The sequence below is a fragment of the Dermochelys coriacea genome, chromosome 14, assembly GCF_009764565.3.
Source record: "Dermochelys coriacea isolate rDerCor1 chromosome 14, rDerCor1.pri.v4, whole genome shotgun sequence".
NCBI lineage: Eukaryota > Metazoa > Chordata > Testudines > Dermochelyidae > Dermochelys > Dermochelys coriacea.
Genome location: NC_050081.1, coordinates 13,496,859 through 13,513,958, shown reverse-complemented (window position 1 = coordinate 13,513,958; position 17,100 = coordinate 13,496,859). Strand labels below are relative to the sequence as shown.

The window sequence follows — 17,100 nt, the reverse complement described above, 5'->3', positions numbered from 1 at the left end:
CAATTTCATGAACTCTGTAACCCTCATTTAGGAATAATCCCAAAAAGATTGGTTGATTATTTTGAAAAGAAACTCATTCAATGTTCTCTAAAGAGTCACGTGATGGCTTACAACTCCTTTGGCAATAGGCCTAAACATTCTCCATTTGATTAATACTTTGTCCTTCCTAGCACTTTCATTGATACAGCCAAGTGTTCCTTAGGGGTCACTGGAGTTCACTGAACTAGTTCCTAACCGCTACGCAATGCTTTCCCCAACATTTGAGAGTGCACAGTGATTGCAGATAACTCTCCCCAATCAACTCTATGATTGTTGTAATTTCGTCTCATAGGGAAGAGCTATCACTTTTGACAAGGAAATGTGTGTTTTGCTTTAAGGAAGCCAGACCTTTTCTGTCTGAACAAGCAGAAGTGGGAAATGTACCTTTTCTAGAGCAGGGATATGAAGTTGAGTTACTTTTATTTTTATCTAAACTAAGAGTATTTTCCTTATTAGATGGGGTGGGGGGATTCAAATGTGCCTAAGTGATTTAGGAGCCCAAAGCTCCATCTACACTACAAGATAGGGGTGTGATTGCCCTGCTCGTGTACACATAGTCGTGTTAGCCCAAGTATAAATAGCAAGGTAGCCGTGGTAGGATGGTTAGCAGCAGTGGAGGAGTGGCTGAGCCATGCCAAATAAAAATCCACCTGCAACCAATGGGTATGTAATGCCTCTGCTGCCACTACCCATGCTGCCGCGGCCACTAGTGCAAGCTCAATTTATACTCGTGCAAGCTCAATGAGAACCAGCGGGAGTATGTGCACGTTAGCAGGGGAATCCCACCCCAGCTTGTAGTGTAGATGTGGCCTATGCTGAAACTCAATGAGACAGATACCGAAGTGCTGAGTCACTTTTGAAAATGGGCCTGAGGCTCCTAAGTCATTTAAGAACTTTTGGAAAATTTGCCTTTAGTTTAATTTCTTCTGTTTTCTAACAAATGTATACCTTAACCAAAACCCTATTGGGTTTTGAGGACACTTATTCTTGGCCGCATATCAATTGTCCAATTGCCAATGATATTGGCCCTGATTCAGCCAAGTACTTAAACATGTGCTTAACTTTAAGCATATGTTTAAGTTTGTCCCTGTTCAGTAAAACACTTAAGCATAAGCTTAAGTCTCACATTCATAAAATTAAATATTAAGTACATGTTAAAAGTGTTTTGCTGAATCAGAGCCATATATTTGGCTAATTTTGTAGCTCATCTTTAGGTAGTTTCCTGTGTCTGATTTTATATATATATATATATATATATATATATATATATTTTGTGTGTGTGTGTGTGTGTATATATATATATGTAGTATGTGTGTGTAAATAAATAAAATGCAGAGTGGATCATTTTTATTTTTCCCCAAATAACGTATTACTTGAATAAAATATATCCTCATTTATTCAAATGATCTTCCTTTTTTACACTGAGAAAATAAGACAGTTAATTTATTGAGCCCTAAAAATGAATCTGAGACACTAAGGTTAGCAGTTACATTAATCTGTAATATTAAACTGACAAGTTAAATTCCCAATGTGTATTAGACTGCACCAGGCCAGCCAGGCAGCTCATTTGACACTAATGGGGAAACTAATTGATTTAATGTTTCCAATGCATGAATATCCTCCCTCAGCTTCTGATGGGTAACAGCCCCAACCTTTTGGCTGGTATTTCTAATATAAATTACCATGTTAGCCATCTTCTTTAACTCCATTTTCTTCACATTTCCCATAGTGGTTACTGCTGAAGAAGACTACAGGATAATTCTTAATAGAATGATGGTTTGCACTTCAAGAGCAAGAACCGCAGCTGCTATAAATCAGCATGGCTCAACTGATTTCAAGAGCTATGCCAGTTTATAACAGCTGAGGATCAGGCCTTAATGCCTTAAATTTAACACACAGAACTCCAGGTAAAACCAGTAGGAGATGCAAACATGTACGAGCGTGTAATCTGACCCAGCATGTTCCCAATAATCTATCCTATGTCACAACATGTGGGATTTTCAAAAGGGTTGAGAATTGGCCTAATCTGCTCCCATTGAAATCAATGCGAAGTCTACCATTCTCTTCAGTGGGTACACAGACTAGAGGACGCCGACATTGCAGAAAAAGGTGTACTTAACTCGGACCAGCTAACTCGGGTTAAAATAGCAGTGAAGAAATGGCAGTTTGGCTTTTAACTCAGGTTAGCATCTTGAGTTTAACTCCAGGCTGTCAAATAAACATTGCAGTCTATCATTTAAGCACATTAATACAGAATTTCTAATTTGTGGTCCAAATAAGAGAGGTGAGCATGCAAACTCTATCAAGATTCCAGATACATATTAGTAATATAAACACACACTGTGAGAACATATACCCACACTAACATATTTTTATATTATTATGTAAATGTGTGCATATATATATTTGTATATGTAAACTTTCCTGCAAATACTTGCACATGCTTAATTTGAAGAATAGGGGAAGACTTATTAAACTCAAAGGGACGACTCGTGCTTACATCTTTGCAGGGTGTGTGTGTGTGTGAGAGAGAGAGAGAGAGTGTGTGGCATAAACCTTTGGAGGATCAGGGTCACTGTTCCCTCTAAGCTGTGCGCGCACACACAGATCCTAAACTCTGTGCACACAGCGAAATACCACGTGCACAAAAATTTGCAGAGAAGCACAACAATTTGCACAGAAGAAATTTTTTTGCGCACATGGCCTGTCAAAAATTAGAGGGAACATTGATCAGGGTGTGTGTATGTCCTATAGTCTATGGGAGTTTTTCCCAGAAAAAAAACGAACTGGTTGATATTTATGGACTAGTTCATAAACTTTCATTTTAAAAAAGTAAGTTTGAGCTGCTAGATGATAAAAGTGTTATTACAATTAATAGCCCATCTCTTCATCTTGGTATATTAAAGTGGGGCCAGCTGCATTTTTTTTTCAAATATTGTAAAGAGGAAAATAAGCAATCTCCCCAAGATGAGACATTTGCATGAAGAGCAATTAAAATTATTTATAAATCCTTTAGCAAAGGGGCACATAGCACTATGGAACACAATGACTTCTGAAAATGGGTAGGTAAAACTGCCATGTAAAGGTGCTGCTCAGAGCCAATTTGCAGCTGTGAGGAAAATAAGCCTGTATCTGACTCCAAACAGTGTAGGCAAAACATCCTTTGAGGAGCCTAAACTCACACTTATAATAGGTGGAAATAATTACGGATGCATCACTCTAGAGGTATCCATTTCACTTTTAATAAAAATCATATTACCAACAAGAATTTTCAAGTAATTCTATATCACATAAAGGTATTCAATACCAGACAATTATTTGAAATTTGGGGACACTTAGCATTTTTCGGATCAAGGATTGGGCCTTTATTTATTTAGCACCAACAATGTCTTCAGCCACATAATAAACAGTCCTTGCCCTGAAGATCTTATATAAAATTTCCCCCTCTCCCTTCTTCAGTCTCAAGTGTGTTTTGACCATTGGCATGTGAGTACTAAAAGCATGCGCCTTGCCATCTTGAGCTAGAGCAGTGGCTGGCAGTAGTAACTGACTGCATTCTTATGCAAACCAATCCCTAGATAGGGCCAAAGATATGCACTGTGCTATTTTTGTTTAGATTTGCATGCTAAAAAAGATGAATGCATAGAGGATAGAGCACACTGGAAATGCAGAGGTAGGATAACTAAGCCCAGATACGGCAAACGCATATGGGTATGCTGGGGATAGCTCCATTGGACTCTGACTACTCATGTGAGTATGGGCCAGCAGGAGCAGGGCTTAGTGCGTGGGGAGGGGGGTGTGCGGTGTTTATATTTCATTAACAGTGTTCCAAACTCCCTTTTTTTAGGACTTCAGCTCATTGCCCAGCAAAGCACTTGGGCACAAAGTTAACTTCAAGCATATGTGTAATCTCATTGATCTCAGCCGAACAATATGTGTGCTTAAAGTTAAACCCTGATCCAGTGCCTAATGAAGTCCATGGAAGACCTCCCATTGACTTCCATGAGCTTTGAATTAACCCCTTCCTTATTTGAAGAAGTAAAAATAAAGCCAAATCCTGGAAAAGGTTTTGATGAGTTTTTTGGTTTGGATTATCTAATCCTATATACTTTAGAGATACAACCGGAGAGCTGATATTCTTAAAGCATTAAAGTCCAAATTCTGCTCTAACTTGTACTGATGTAAACCCAGAGTAACTCCAATGAAGTCATAGAGTTACTATAATATGAATTCTATGTTAGAATATAGAAGTCATTGGATTTTCTCTGCATTTGTGTTAGTGTTTTTTCAAAGCAGAGTTAGGCCCCAGGCATGACAACTTGCCTTGTTAATTTTGTGCCTTCCTTGTACTAACCTTTGTTTGGTGTCTCTCTCTTATCTGACAACTATCCTCCTCCCCCAATTCCGTGGCACTCTGCTACAGGTGGCAATAAGGAATGACTCCTTGGACATGTATTGCTCTGAAAGCAAAGAGAATTTGCATGCTGAGGTGGATGAACTCTCTGATACAAATGTGGCAGCTGTATCCACAGAGACCCCATCAGAAGCAAGCGAATTGGCCTGCTGGGGCCGATCAAGTGTTCGCACTCAGCATTCCCACAATTGGTATAATATATCCAAGCACACACCAGCTTTGTGTGCATGTACAGGCTCATATCAAGAGACACTTAGAGACTCGATGGACCAAGAAGTATCTGAAATAAACAGCTCTTTGGAGCCTTTCACTTCAGGAACTTGTACAGCCTTGAGTGCCTGTTCAGTGGTTCCACCTCTAACTCCTAAGAGGAACCTAGGCAATAGCAGCAATGTTACTTTGAAGGACCTGAAGAAATACTACAGTGTAGATACCCAGGGTCTTCTCCGAAAACCATCATCTTGGTTAGATGATCAAAGGAGACATTCCATAGAAATTTGTTCCATGCAAAACAGCCCTCAGCACCATTCCACTTCTAGCTCTTCTGGCTTCATAAGTCAGGTCTTAAGTGAAATGGAAGGCTTGCAAGGAGCACGACAGAAGAAAAAACTGAGCCCCCCATGTATATCGATAGATCCACCAGATGGACAAAGTTTGTTACCTAGAGGATCTCATAGTATTTCACCTCCCAGTGCAGATATTTGCCTGCGAAGGCGTGCTCCATCTTGTGATTCTAAGGACTCAATGGATATAGGAGATTCGCTGCTTCCAGACAGTATGTCAACATCTCCTACCCCAAAGACAGACTTGTTGACACTTCCTAGTTTTTCCTTTGATCAAACAGAAATGGACCCCTGAATTATATTTCTGTTGGTGCCAAATATTTTCTTCTTTTCGTGTAATAAAAAAAATACAAATTAAAAACTAACAAAAAAACCTTCTGTATTCTCAAATGGCACTGGGTAAAAACTTCCAAAGAAAGTTGAAAGAACCAGCTGGTTAAAGAGTGGTTAACCTATATCATGCTTACTTAAGCATATGTTCTGCTTAGGTAAAAGCAATACATTGTGCAGAATCTATATGTATATTATATTTTATTAAATTAATTGACTCTAGTATTGCGGGACGTAGTACATTTTGTGACTAAAATCTTGTTTAATTTTCTTCTATTTTATGTATCTCAGAATATTTCTGAGATAAGGTTTGGGTTTTATGGACATTTTAACATAAAAATACATATTTAATCCTTTTTTGTTTTGGTTTGGTTTGGTTTTTGTGCAAAGCACAGGGTATAGCCAATTAGTGCATTACAGAGGAAAAAAATCCCACAGTCAACAAGGAAGGAGAATAATTTTGAAATGTAATGTAACCTCCCCCCTTTAAACTTAATAGTTTTCTGTGGAAAATAGTCATTTGAATATTTTACAACTACAATGGAATATTTTTAATAATCGAATAATTTTCCAAACTCAGTCACCCATCAGAGTCAAAGCAGGTGCACTAGACCAGGAATGTACAGTATGTTGGCAGATGCGTGAAGATTTCTAATGCAAAGAGAATTTAACTGCATACTAGTGTGACACAATATTGATTTATGAAAAGGTATTAAATATATTGCCACTGATGACAATGGTGGTTCTTAAAAACTTGTCAATGGATGCAATTTTCAAAAGCACCCAAGTGATTTAGACACCTAATCCCATGGGCACTTTTTAAAATTTTACCCAATATCTTTAGATATGTAGAACCCAGTCCTGAGCTCTCGTGTCAGCAGTTTTACACTAGTCTAAGTCCACTGAATTCAATGGAGTTATTCCTACTTGCACCTGTGAGAGAGGAGAATCAAACCCCTAAGTAAGATCTGCGGTTAGCTAAACTCCATATAGCCCTGATTCAGGAAAGTGTTTAAACATGTTCTTATGACCATCCCTGTCCAGCAAAGCACTTAAACCTAGATTTTTCAAATTATTTAGAAATTGTTGCACTGCAACATCTAACTGATTTAAGAGCCTACATTTCATTTTCAAAGTAATTTAGGCACTTAGGAGCTAAATACTATCAACTGCCCAGGGGATTTTGGCTGCTAAGTGCCCAAACCCCTTTAAAAATTAGATGTAGGCTCCTAAATCAGTTAGGCATTGCAATGCTGTGCACGGCAATACCTAAACACCTTTAAAAATCTGGGCCTGAAGCATGATCTTAATTTTAAGCATGTATTTCTCATTTAAATCAATAGGATTTAGGTGCTTAAAGATAAGCATATGCTTATATGCTTTCCTGAATAAGAATGATTTCCAAAATCAGAGCCTAGCTGAAGGAGTAGGGAAACCTGCAGTACAACAACTATTTATCTTAAGTAAAACAGGGATGTTTTTCAGTGCCACAACTGGGAGCTAATTTGTAAGGCCCTAATTTCAATTTACTTCCAAGCTGGAAAGGCTTTAACCAGAAATTCTTTCAAATTGTGGTATGAGAAGAAATTAAGATAGAATTTTTACCAAATGTTTATAACATGTCCATAATGTCAATCATCTCCAAAATTCATGGGCTAAACTCTGTGCTAACGCCCCATGCAAATCTCTGTTTGTAAAATCGAAGTCGGAGGGAGAATGCAGAATATAAAGAACTGCAGAATTTGGCCCAATAGGCCTAATCCTGCTCTCAGCTACTCTGGTGTGAATCTGAAATGAACTTCATTGAGCCTCAGTAGAGTTGGCTTCAGATTGAGGCTCCATAAAAGACAAATCCACACTTAATTTCAAGCATGGGAATAGTCCCAATTAAAGATATGAGACTACTAACATGCTTAAAGTCAAGCACATGCATAAGTCTTTATAGGACTTTGCAGATTTAGCCTTACACCAGTGTAATTAAGAGAAGGATTTGAGGTACTTTAATTCAAGATGACTAGTCCTCTCATTCAGGAGATCGAAATCCTTTGAGCACCACTGATTTTTTTTCAAACTCCTAGAGGAGACCTTGGTTCCAAGCCCTTTGGTGGGCTCAGAGATTCTCCCAGTATTCCTTTTTGTATAGAGATTAGCGTCAAATAAATATAGACAAGGAAGATGTCCTATATTTAATAGATCTATATGAAGATTTAAGTTGCTTTTATTTTCACTTGAGGAAGTTTACTTTCCTAAACAATCACCACTGATTTTGCAAATCCTGTACAAAAACCAGGGATTATACAGCAGGAAGTAATCAGTTTATTTTAAAGATTAACATTCTCTACTGTTTCTTCCAAATAGATTATTTCTTGGCTAGAATGGTGGGCTTTTTTTTTTTACCCTGTCCGAGAGTCCTAATGGGTGCCCTCGCATAAAGCATTCTCTCTCATAATCCGAGTCCAAATCCAAAAGTAAACCCAATTAAAGCAATTGTTACAAACAAACCTTTCATTAGTGCTTCACCCTGATCCCATTTAAGGAAATAATAAAATTACAGTGCATTAAGCCTGAGAAATATTCTTAATCCCTTTTTTGGTTTTACACTCTTAATGAGCTTTAGACTTTCCTTTTGAGCATACCAAACAACCCAGCAAAATGGTTGGTCCACGAAAATTACTGTACCCAAATTTGCTAAATGACTAGCAATGTGTTTCTGTAGCTGGAGTGGAGCTGCATAATAAGAGGTCTACACAACACAATACCTTCCTTGTAATATAACGTGCAATATGTTAGCCTGAAATCATGGTGCAAGAAGGTGAGGTAATGTCAATCCATGCTCACAGCTCCAGCTGTAACAGGAAGCCTAACAACTGTTTAAGTTAAAAACTGTTCTATTTTCAGTACTCGGGGTTTTGCCTACTGACAAGGGTTGTGTGAATAACAATAAAATAAAGTTTACATCATACATTCATGTTCAATAAAGACCAATCAGTAGAAACATACTGTACGAAGATGCATTCAGGAAAAAAATGCAGGTAAAATAATTTGTTTTCTAACTGATAAGAGTTTTTTTTTCTAGCTGCCCTTTTGAAAAATAAATATACGTACTACAGAGTGTGCAATAATCTTAAAATAATTTTAAATACCTTTGGGGGGTTTTATAGAAGTTGACTTTTTTTAAATAAAAATCTACAAAATTCACAGGAATTCTGTAGAATGGTTATGTTGATTGAATTTTTATATTTTTGTAGAAATCTCTAGAGAAATTATTAAAAGTGTGCATAGCATCTTGGAAAGAGAAGCAGCTATGTCTAATATTTTCTTTTACTAAATTTGGGGCCAGACCTAGTGTATTCCAAGATTTATAACCTAGTTCCAAAGACCGCATAAAGGTAATGGTGAGAAGTGAGTAGCTAAGCTAAAGTTCTAGGATATTGCAGTGCTACACTGTTAAAGAACTGTACTGGTATAAAACATGTCCACTCTGAGAAGTCAGCCAGCCCTGACGCTAATACACAGTAACATGGCTCTCCAGTTCATTCAAAGCACACCAGCACTTTAATATTGTGGATTTACTGTAAACAGATGGGAATAGAATATTCTGTCATTGCCAGTCTTATGTGTGAGAGGAAAAGTGATGGTGATCATGTCTGGAAAAATGTAAATTCCATAGTTGCAGCCATTGCACATAACTATTCATAGACAGATTACAGGTTATTTAAATTGTAGATAATTTGGGGCGGGGGGGGACACACACTGTTTTTGGCTTCTATAGATTGCACTCAACACAAGGTTTGGTGTAAGGCACAAAGAAATAAAAAAGATTTATTGTTGTAAATTAGGCTATGCCCTTGTCCCCCTTTTCTGCCCCCTTGACTATAATAATCCATGTACACTATTACACAAGATGACTAGGGTAGGCATGGTACCATTGCAATGTCCGTAACAATCTAGCATATATGATAGAACTTTGTATTTAATACTTAATATATTGTTATACTGTATCAGGTATATAGACCAAAAACTCGGTCTTCGATCAGGGCAACAAAAGATGGTATTAAAGGGGAAAATTGGGTTAAAATGTTCTTTTTTAAAAAAAAAGTGTAAATCTTTACAAATGACAAAAAAAATGTCCTATTAAAAGCTTTTGAAAAGAAAAATGCGCACTTCACTTCTTTTGCTGTTGATGATGCTAATCTATTTATTGTTCCGACTGCTCAAATCTTTGGTCTAATTGTAAACATGACGGAGGGGACATTATATAACTCAGCTGAAACAGACTGGGCAGGGTTAAAGGATGGTTAGCAAATGTCAATCCTTTGTGAAGTGATTGGCATTACACCAAAGATGAGTTTGGCCCAGCATGTTACCAGGTGTGTGTTGCTTTGCTATAAACAAGGTAGTCAGTTTTACGTTAGCAGTTGCATTATACGGGGACTGAATGCAGTTTGGCTAGCGGCTGTATAATAAAAAATCTGCAAGGAAAGGGAAAGGACTTTTTCTGGAGCTTTCTGGTAATAAGCACTTCAGTGAAGGCTGTCAGTGGCACACAGGAGAAAGGGGCTAGGAGGGACGGAGTTGATTTGTGCCCTGAAATCTTCTTTTACTGTTAAGAAGGAAGCTTTAGAATTCTCTCTGAGTTACTACTCCTGGTTTGGTACTTGAAGCATTCTCTGCTGCCCTTCAACTCATGCGGTCATTCACACCAATGCACACTGTGTGCAATTGGGGTGTAAAGTGCTACCGGTCTAATTTTGTGATAGCGTTTTGCACCCAGTGAAAATGACTGTACTAGTTGCAAAGCAATGGAGAATCAGCACTTATAGGTTAAACTGTTTTTTTTTATGGGTCATCAGCAAGCAGGATTTGAACCCTGTACCTTCAGCACATATCTCTATCAATTTAGTGGCTAGGAGTAGTAGCTGCTTATCTTTTGAATACCATCTAATGGAGAGGGTACACAGTAAACTTTATCACTGTGTTATACTTAGTCAAGCATATTTCTTGTGTTTGATTTACTTGGCTGGCATCATCAAGGTAAGTGCACTCAAACCTAAAAGGGGGCCTGCTCCAGCTGAGTATCTGCCCATCATAGGGTGTTCGGATCCAGGGCTTTGGTTCAGGTTCATCTCCACACTGAAAATGATGATCAAACAGATAACAGCTGATTTTATAATATTCCTATAGGGTGAATGTCACCCTGTGTAAAGGACTGGGGCAAGGCTATGCACCCCCAGAGGCCCACTGAAGCCCTCACAATACAGCTTCGGCTGGGCTCTGTGGTGCATATACCTTCTGCAGGCTGAGGGTTCAACCCTGCAAGGTGCCATGATCCAGCAAAGCATTTAGACACAAGCCTAACATTACACATATGACAATCCCACTGACTTCAAATTAAGCATGTGCTTAAGTGCTCTGCTGGATCAGGATAAGAGTGCAGAGCTGCTGGGCAGAATCAAGCTCTCTCCACACAGGAGCGGATTTATCCCTTAGGATGTTTCCATTTGGAAAGGGATTTGAGGCAATGTGTGCCCAGAGCCTGGGGTTCAGAGACCGGGGTTCAGAAACCATTTTCATGGGAAAACTGCTTTTGAACTGGGCAGGAAGTTGTTTTGTGAGCGCTTCCAGGAAAACCCTTCCAACTTTGTTTTTGTTTGGGCCTTTTTTTTTTTTTTGGAAGGCTCCCATCCAGACCGGTGGTTGAGGGAATGCCCCCTGTTTCTTTGTATCTTCCTGTACCCCTTAGTATTTTGGTATCATTAGCTAAGTAATTTGGATGCCACAACAAACTGGCTTGGCTTGCTAGGTCCAGGGGCTTCTGTGTTTTGAACCCAACTTTTTCTCAGCTCAGTCAAGACAATGAAAGTGGGCTCAGCTAATTGTCATGTTTTTCCAACAGGAGGGATCCATTGCAAAGAGAACGACATGCCTGGTGCACTAAATCCTACCGGTGGTTTTATAATAATTATTAGCGTACCGTGTATTCTAACGCTACAAGGCAAGAGAATATGATGCTGCTATTTAGTGGAGGCGAAGCAAATTTTTTTTTTTTTTAAAAGCAACAACTTCACTGCAGCCTCTGTAGGGCAGTCTGCTTTTCTTTATGATTGTAGCACTCCTGGAGGGTCCCACTGCGCTAGGTCCAGAGTGAGAAAGTCTTGGCCTAAACAGACAAGAGAGACGAAAGGTTAGAATCAAGCTGAGCAAAAAATTTTGGCCACATTTTTTTTGTTCACTGAAAAACGCTGCTTCGTGTCTGTGCCGGGGTGTATACTCCACACTGGCTCTGAAAGAGTTAACTGGAGCTGGAGCACTAAATTAGAGCACTTACTGTCACCTGGGGGTTGGCCCAGGCCCAAAAGATGAAGCCTAGCAGGATGGTTGCTGTAAAAAGAGGAAGTGGCATAGGGGGGAGAGACAGACCAACCTGTGCATCCTTCCTCCTGGCAGTGGAGAGACCAGGGGAATCTAAGAAGAAACCTAGGTGAGTATTGACCCTGGGATCCTTTCCCGAGTAGAGAAATGTGGCAAGAAGTCAGCAGGGTTGCTACCAGGGTAGAGCAAGCTCTGGCTGTGAGCTCTGATTAAGGGGCAGGATCTGGATCTATGGGGAGAAATCCCTGGGAGGCATTCAGCTGGGGAACATGGGAGGGATGAAAGCTCAAGCCTGAGGAGGGCCGTGGTGGTTTGTTCATATTTTCCATTGAGATTTACTAGGGGACTCCAGAAGGGAGCCCTGCGAGGCCCTGCCCTGAACAAAGGGTGAGCCTTGAGTGGCTCTGCACCCTAGAAAGAAGGCAAGGTTGTGAAGCCCCAAGCCAAGGCATGGAAGGACCATTGGTCCCAGAGGCTGGAGATCTGGCATAAGATCTGGGAATTGCTTGCTGGAGAAGGCTTTGTTACCCCAGAAGGGGTAGAGGTTGGGGGGGACTATAAGTGACCTAGCTGGAGGGCTGAGTCACAAGAAGAAGCAGACCACTGCAGGGCTGGAACAGCTCCTCTGCAGGGGTGCTAGATGAAAAGAGTCAGCTGTGCCGTGAGGGGGGTGTCCCAGCGGTGAACCCACCCTTCTACAGGGACAACCGAAATGCTTACCAAGTGAACCTGGATTTTGCCAAATTGTTTTGGTCAGGGGAGGAAAAAAAACATTTCAGAAATGTTGAAATGAAGCATTTTCATTTTCCAGGCTAGAGACACAAGGGGCATCCACAAAACTGAGGGGGAAGAGGTGCTGCCTCCCCCTTCCTGTCCAATAGCCCATTGGGCAGGTCATTTACCTGGAGCAGGAACCTGAACTTGCATTTTCTCCCTCACAAATGAGGGGACCTAACCACCAGGCTGTTAGGTATTCTGGGTAGGGCTCTCATAGATTCATAGATACTAAGGTCAGAAGGGACCATTCTGATCATCTAGTCTGACCTCCTGCACAGTGCAGGCCACAGAATCTCACCCACCCACTCCTATGAAAAACCTCACCCATGTCTGAGCTATTGAAGTCCTTAAATCATGGTTTAAAGACTTCAAGGAGCAGAGAAGCCTCCCTCAAGTCAACCATGCCCCATGCTACAGAGGAAGGTGAAAAACCTCCAGGACCTCTCCAATCTGCCCTGGAGAAAAATTCCTTCCCGACCCCAAATATGGCGATCAGCTAAACCCTGAGCATATGGGCAAGATTCACTAGCCAGATACTACAGAAAATTCTTAGGTGGGACCTAACCACCAGGCTGTTAGGTATTCTGGATAGGGCTCTCTCTGCCTCTCCTTTTGAAGCTGTTCCTCTTAGTACTAATACTGGCATTGTCATTGGGCCATCTAACCAGGTGATTGGAGCACACAGCTGGAAGGAGTGAGAGTTGGGACGACTGGGAGGAGGGATAATGCTGCCACCTCCTCTGTTTTGTCCCTTGTGGAGCTAGCTCTTTTTCCCATGTTTCCTTTGCTTTTATTTTTATAAAGGTTTTTTAATCAAATCAGTTTTTTCCAGAATTTTCATTTCATCAAATCAGTTTTGTGTTGACCTGAAACCAATTTTTAACCCAAAAATCAGTATTTCACGCTGCTGTAGGAGAAACAGGTACAGCGGTGAAGTGGTTTGCCCTAGGACAGTAGAAGTGCTGAAACTAGAATGTGGGTCTCCTGCATCCTTGTCTGGTGTACTATGTTCCTAACCACAGTCCTCTACTAATGGGTAAACTCCTAAAATCAACATAAATAATCCTGATTTTGGAATAAGAATGTAGGAAACTTTTGCTGCCACCTAGAGGATTTGGTGGTATCTTTTACAAGCTCCTTCTGATGTACAGGAATAAAGGTTGTGTGAACTGACTCATGTTCTTGCTGACTGGGTACAAGGAAAATCATCTTTGAAAGAAAGATTCTGGCTGATGCTCAGTCCAACTATTTATGGAGTTACTTGGCTTTTAGTTCAGTGTCCCAGAGGCAGCACTGTAATGATGCAAAGGGCTTCACTTGCAGTCTCTCTTTAAACAAGTTGAATGTTAGAAACAAGTCCCATGGACTCCTCCAATGGGAAAACCCATGGAAAAAAGGGAGATTTCTCTGACCATGGGCATGATGTATGCTGACCCATGGAACAGGCTGCTGGGCCAGCCCACAAACTTTGTCAATCCTCTCCGGATCTGCGCAAAGCCAGGAGGACATCCAAGCAGCTGCCCTAAGCACCTGTACCAGTTCTGGGCTTCTGGCAGCTCCCTTTCCCCCTAGCAGCACGGCTCCAGTGCTAGGGCTTCTGCAGAAGGCAGCTGTGCCAAGGACCTTCAGGAGCATTGGTGACCTTCAGCATTGGTGGTGTGGAGTGTCACACACACACACACACACACACAGATAATACGTAAGGGTGGTGAAGAAACAATGTACATGCGCACACACACCCATTTGACTTGCCTTTGCCCCACCAAGAACTCCAGATACCTAGAGCAGTCTTCCCGTGGGGAGAGGGGGACGGGAATACCCTATACAACCATGGAGGTGTCTGACCCTTCATTGCACTGACTGATGCCAGCAGTCACCCAGCCATACACACCTACCTTGATTTCAAAGCCATACACTTATTTGAATGTGTGAAATGTACATGCAAGAACAGTGAAATTAAACATAATGGTTGATTATAAAGATGAGCAAAAGGTTTAAATCTGGCCTCCTGTCCTGATTTTAAACTCTGCTAACTGTAGCCTGCATCTCTGAAATGGCATTCTTCGCTTCCTGTCCTATGCTGTTGTATACAGTGTTGCTGTATACTGTCAAATTGCTGTTGCATTCCTTCCCAGAGGTGGCTGTATTTCACTGTTAAGCGAGGTGATCACCCTCTCTTACCAACTCCCAAAGGTGTTATGAGTCTTAATTAATTGTTAGTTAGTGCTTTGAGATCTTCCGGTGCTAACAAATTGTTTTATAATTAAAGTAAATAGAATCTCATAAACAAGCCAGGGTTAATTTGAACAGACCCAGTCAACCTCCGTCTGCTTCTGAAATTTTCTCTGCAATATGGTGATATCAGGTTAATCTATATACTTAGTTTTGATTACTTTGTTCTGTGTCTACCCTTTGTCACTTATTTAATGACTGAATGCATCACTTTTCTCAAAATGGCTGGGAAAATTAATTGGCAATTTTCTTTAATTCTCAGCTCACCCAAACATTTGGGTTGGTAGAAAGAAGCAAATGAGTGCACTGGGTTAATTGGATACTGGATATAATTAACTAATGCAATGTCTCGTTGTGAGTAACTATTTTCAGGGTTACTGATTTAAAAGCTCTTTGAGTTTCTAGCATTGACTGAAAGGAGCTTTAGGTTGCAGTGTTTCCTCTGATCTAGTCATTCTACATGAAGACACAGCTCATGCTCCAGTTTCAGTGGAAACAAACCAAACACATTATTTCAGGTCATGTTTGAATAGGTGATGAAACCAGTCCAGACTCTCTCTCTGGTACTTACATGGTCTCCATAACCATAGTAATTGTGCACCTCACATGCTTGAATTTATTTATCCTCAACACCCTTATGCAATAGGACAGGGCTATTATCCCCATTTTACAGTAGGGAAACTGAGGCACAAGGCGGCTAAAGCCTCCTTTCTCCTCCCCCACCCACCAGCCTGCTGCAGGCTAACTGTCCATGTGGATCCTGCTGAAGTGCAGTAACACTTCAAAGCACACTAATGATCTACTCCACTTTGAAGTGGGAGTAGATTAAAGCAAACTAACTGTTAGTGCGCTTCAGCAGGATCCACGTGGAGAGTTAGTGCGTGGCAGGTTAGATTCACACTCCGGCTTGCTGTGAACTAAATTTTTGCATAGGCAAGCCCTTAGTGACTTGCCCAAGATCACACAGGAAGTCTGTGGCAGAGGAGGAACTTGAACCCAGGTCCAGGCCAGTGCCCTAACACCTGGAGCATCCTTCCCCTCACGGGCCTTCCTATTTGCTGCCTCTGTTACAAAACAGTTATCTTGCTTCATTTTACTGCTGTAAAATCGCTGTGCTTTTTGATGGCGGTTTCTTGCTCAAAATGAAGCATTCCTGCTTCAGAAAGTAAAACCTGTTAATTATATCTTTAGTGAGTGTGCAGATGTCTTTAGGCAGACCAGAGCTGGGCTGTATGGAATATGATTTAACAAAGTGTCTGATATATCAGTCATACTCTATATTAAGAGTACATTTATAAATGGGTAATAAAAGGTTAACTGTTTGCTTATCACCATGGCTTATAGCCATCTCTAACACCTTCTATTGGTGTAGCTTGTAACCATGTATACACATACTGCTCGTTACCATGCTTATTACATCTATTAATCACTTATTAGCCTTATATAACCTATTTATAAATAGACCCTTGATATCCAGGGTGACTGTATGTTTTAGACCCCGATTCTGCAATGAGATGACATCTGACTTCACTGAAGTCAGAGGGGTCGTCCCACAGCAAAATAATATGCAATGAGAGCTGCTGACTGTATAAGGACTAAGTTGTATTTTGTTTATAAATTGGGCTATGAAGGGCTTTTTTAATACTCAAACTTTTCAAATGTATCAGTTTTGTCTTAACATTTCAGCTTTAAAGCAACAGTCAAATATTTGGGGATAATTATAAGAAATGATAAACTAACCTTGAATCTTTCAAGTTAACCATAAAACCTTAATGTATAAACTACAACTTTCTCCCTAATGGTCCCCTTTAATCCTTTTCCTCTAACTGACACATTAGGGGACATATTTGCTTTGCTTACATTGAAGTCGGTGGATTTCATGTGATTGCCCTCCTTAAGTGCTTTGAGATCTGTGGATGAAAACTGCTATATAAGAGCTAGATATCATTTATTATTATTATTACTCACGATGTAGGGCCTCATCCAAAAAGCATTACGGTCACTGGGAATCTTTCCACGGACTTCAATGGCCTTTGGATCTAATCCTTAAAGCAGCATAAATGAGAACAGAATCTGATACTAAGCCTAACTGATAACACTATGTATGGGCTTGAATGTCCTCTCACTTACACTATTTTAAGAGTAGTGTGACTTCACTGTCTTCAGAAGAGCTACCCAGATTCACAGCAGGTTGAGAGCAAAATCAGGCCCTCCATCTTCAATATCTGTTTTCTCCACCACCACCACCAACTTTAATTCCAGTTAAACCACAGGAGCAGAACCCAGCTCGGAACCTGACACAATTTACAATTAAATGCACCATTGTTTTATTTCTGTGATGTTAGACTAGGGTTCATTCCCGGGTTGTGGAGG

At 40.4% G+C, this 17,100-nt stretch overlaps 1 protein-coding gene across 3 annotated transcripts in view; it reads left to right on the top strand.

The window, feature by feature from the left end:
• Positions 1 to 9,556, top strand: part of CACNA1G (calcium voltage-gated channel subunit alpha1 G) — a 152,439-nt gene extending 142,883 nt beyond the window's left edge. For all 3 annotated transcript variants that reach the window (XM_043497274.1, XM_043497273.1, XM_043497276.1), the window contains one exon: positions 4,463 to 9,556. In XM_043497274.1, the coding sequence (XP_043353209.1) occupies positions 4,463 to 5,311 (849 nt within the window). In that variant the 3' untranslated portion in view covers positions 5,312 to 9,556. The remainder of the gene's footprint in view (positions 1 to 4,462) is intronic.
• Positions 9,557 to 17,100: the final 7,544 nt, after the last annotated feature.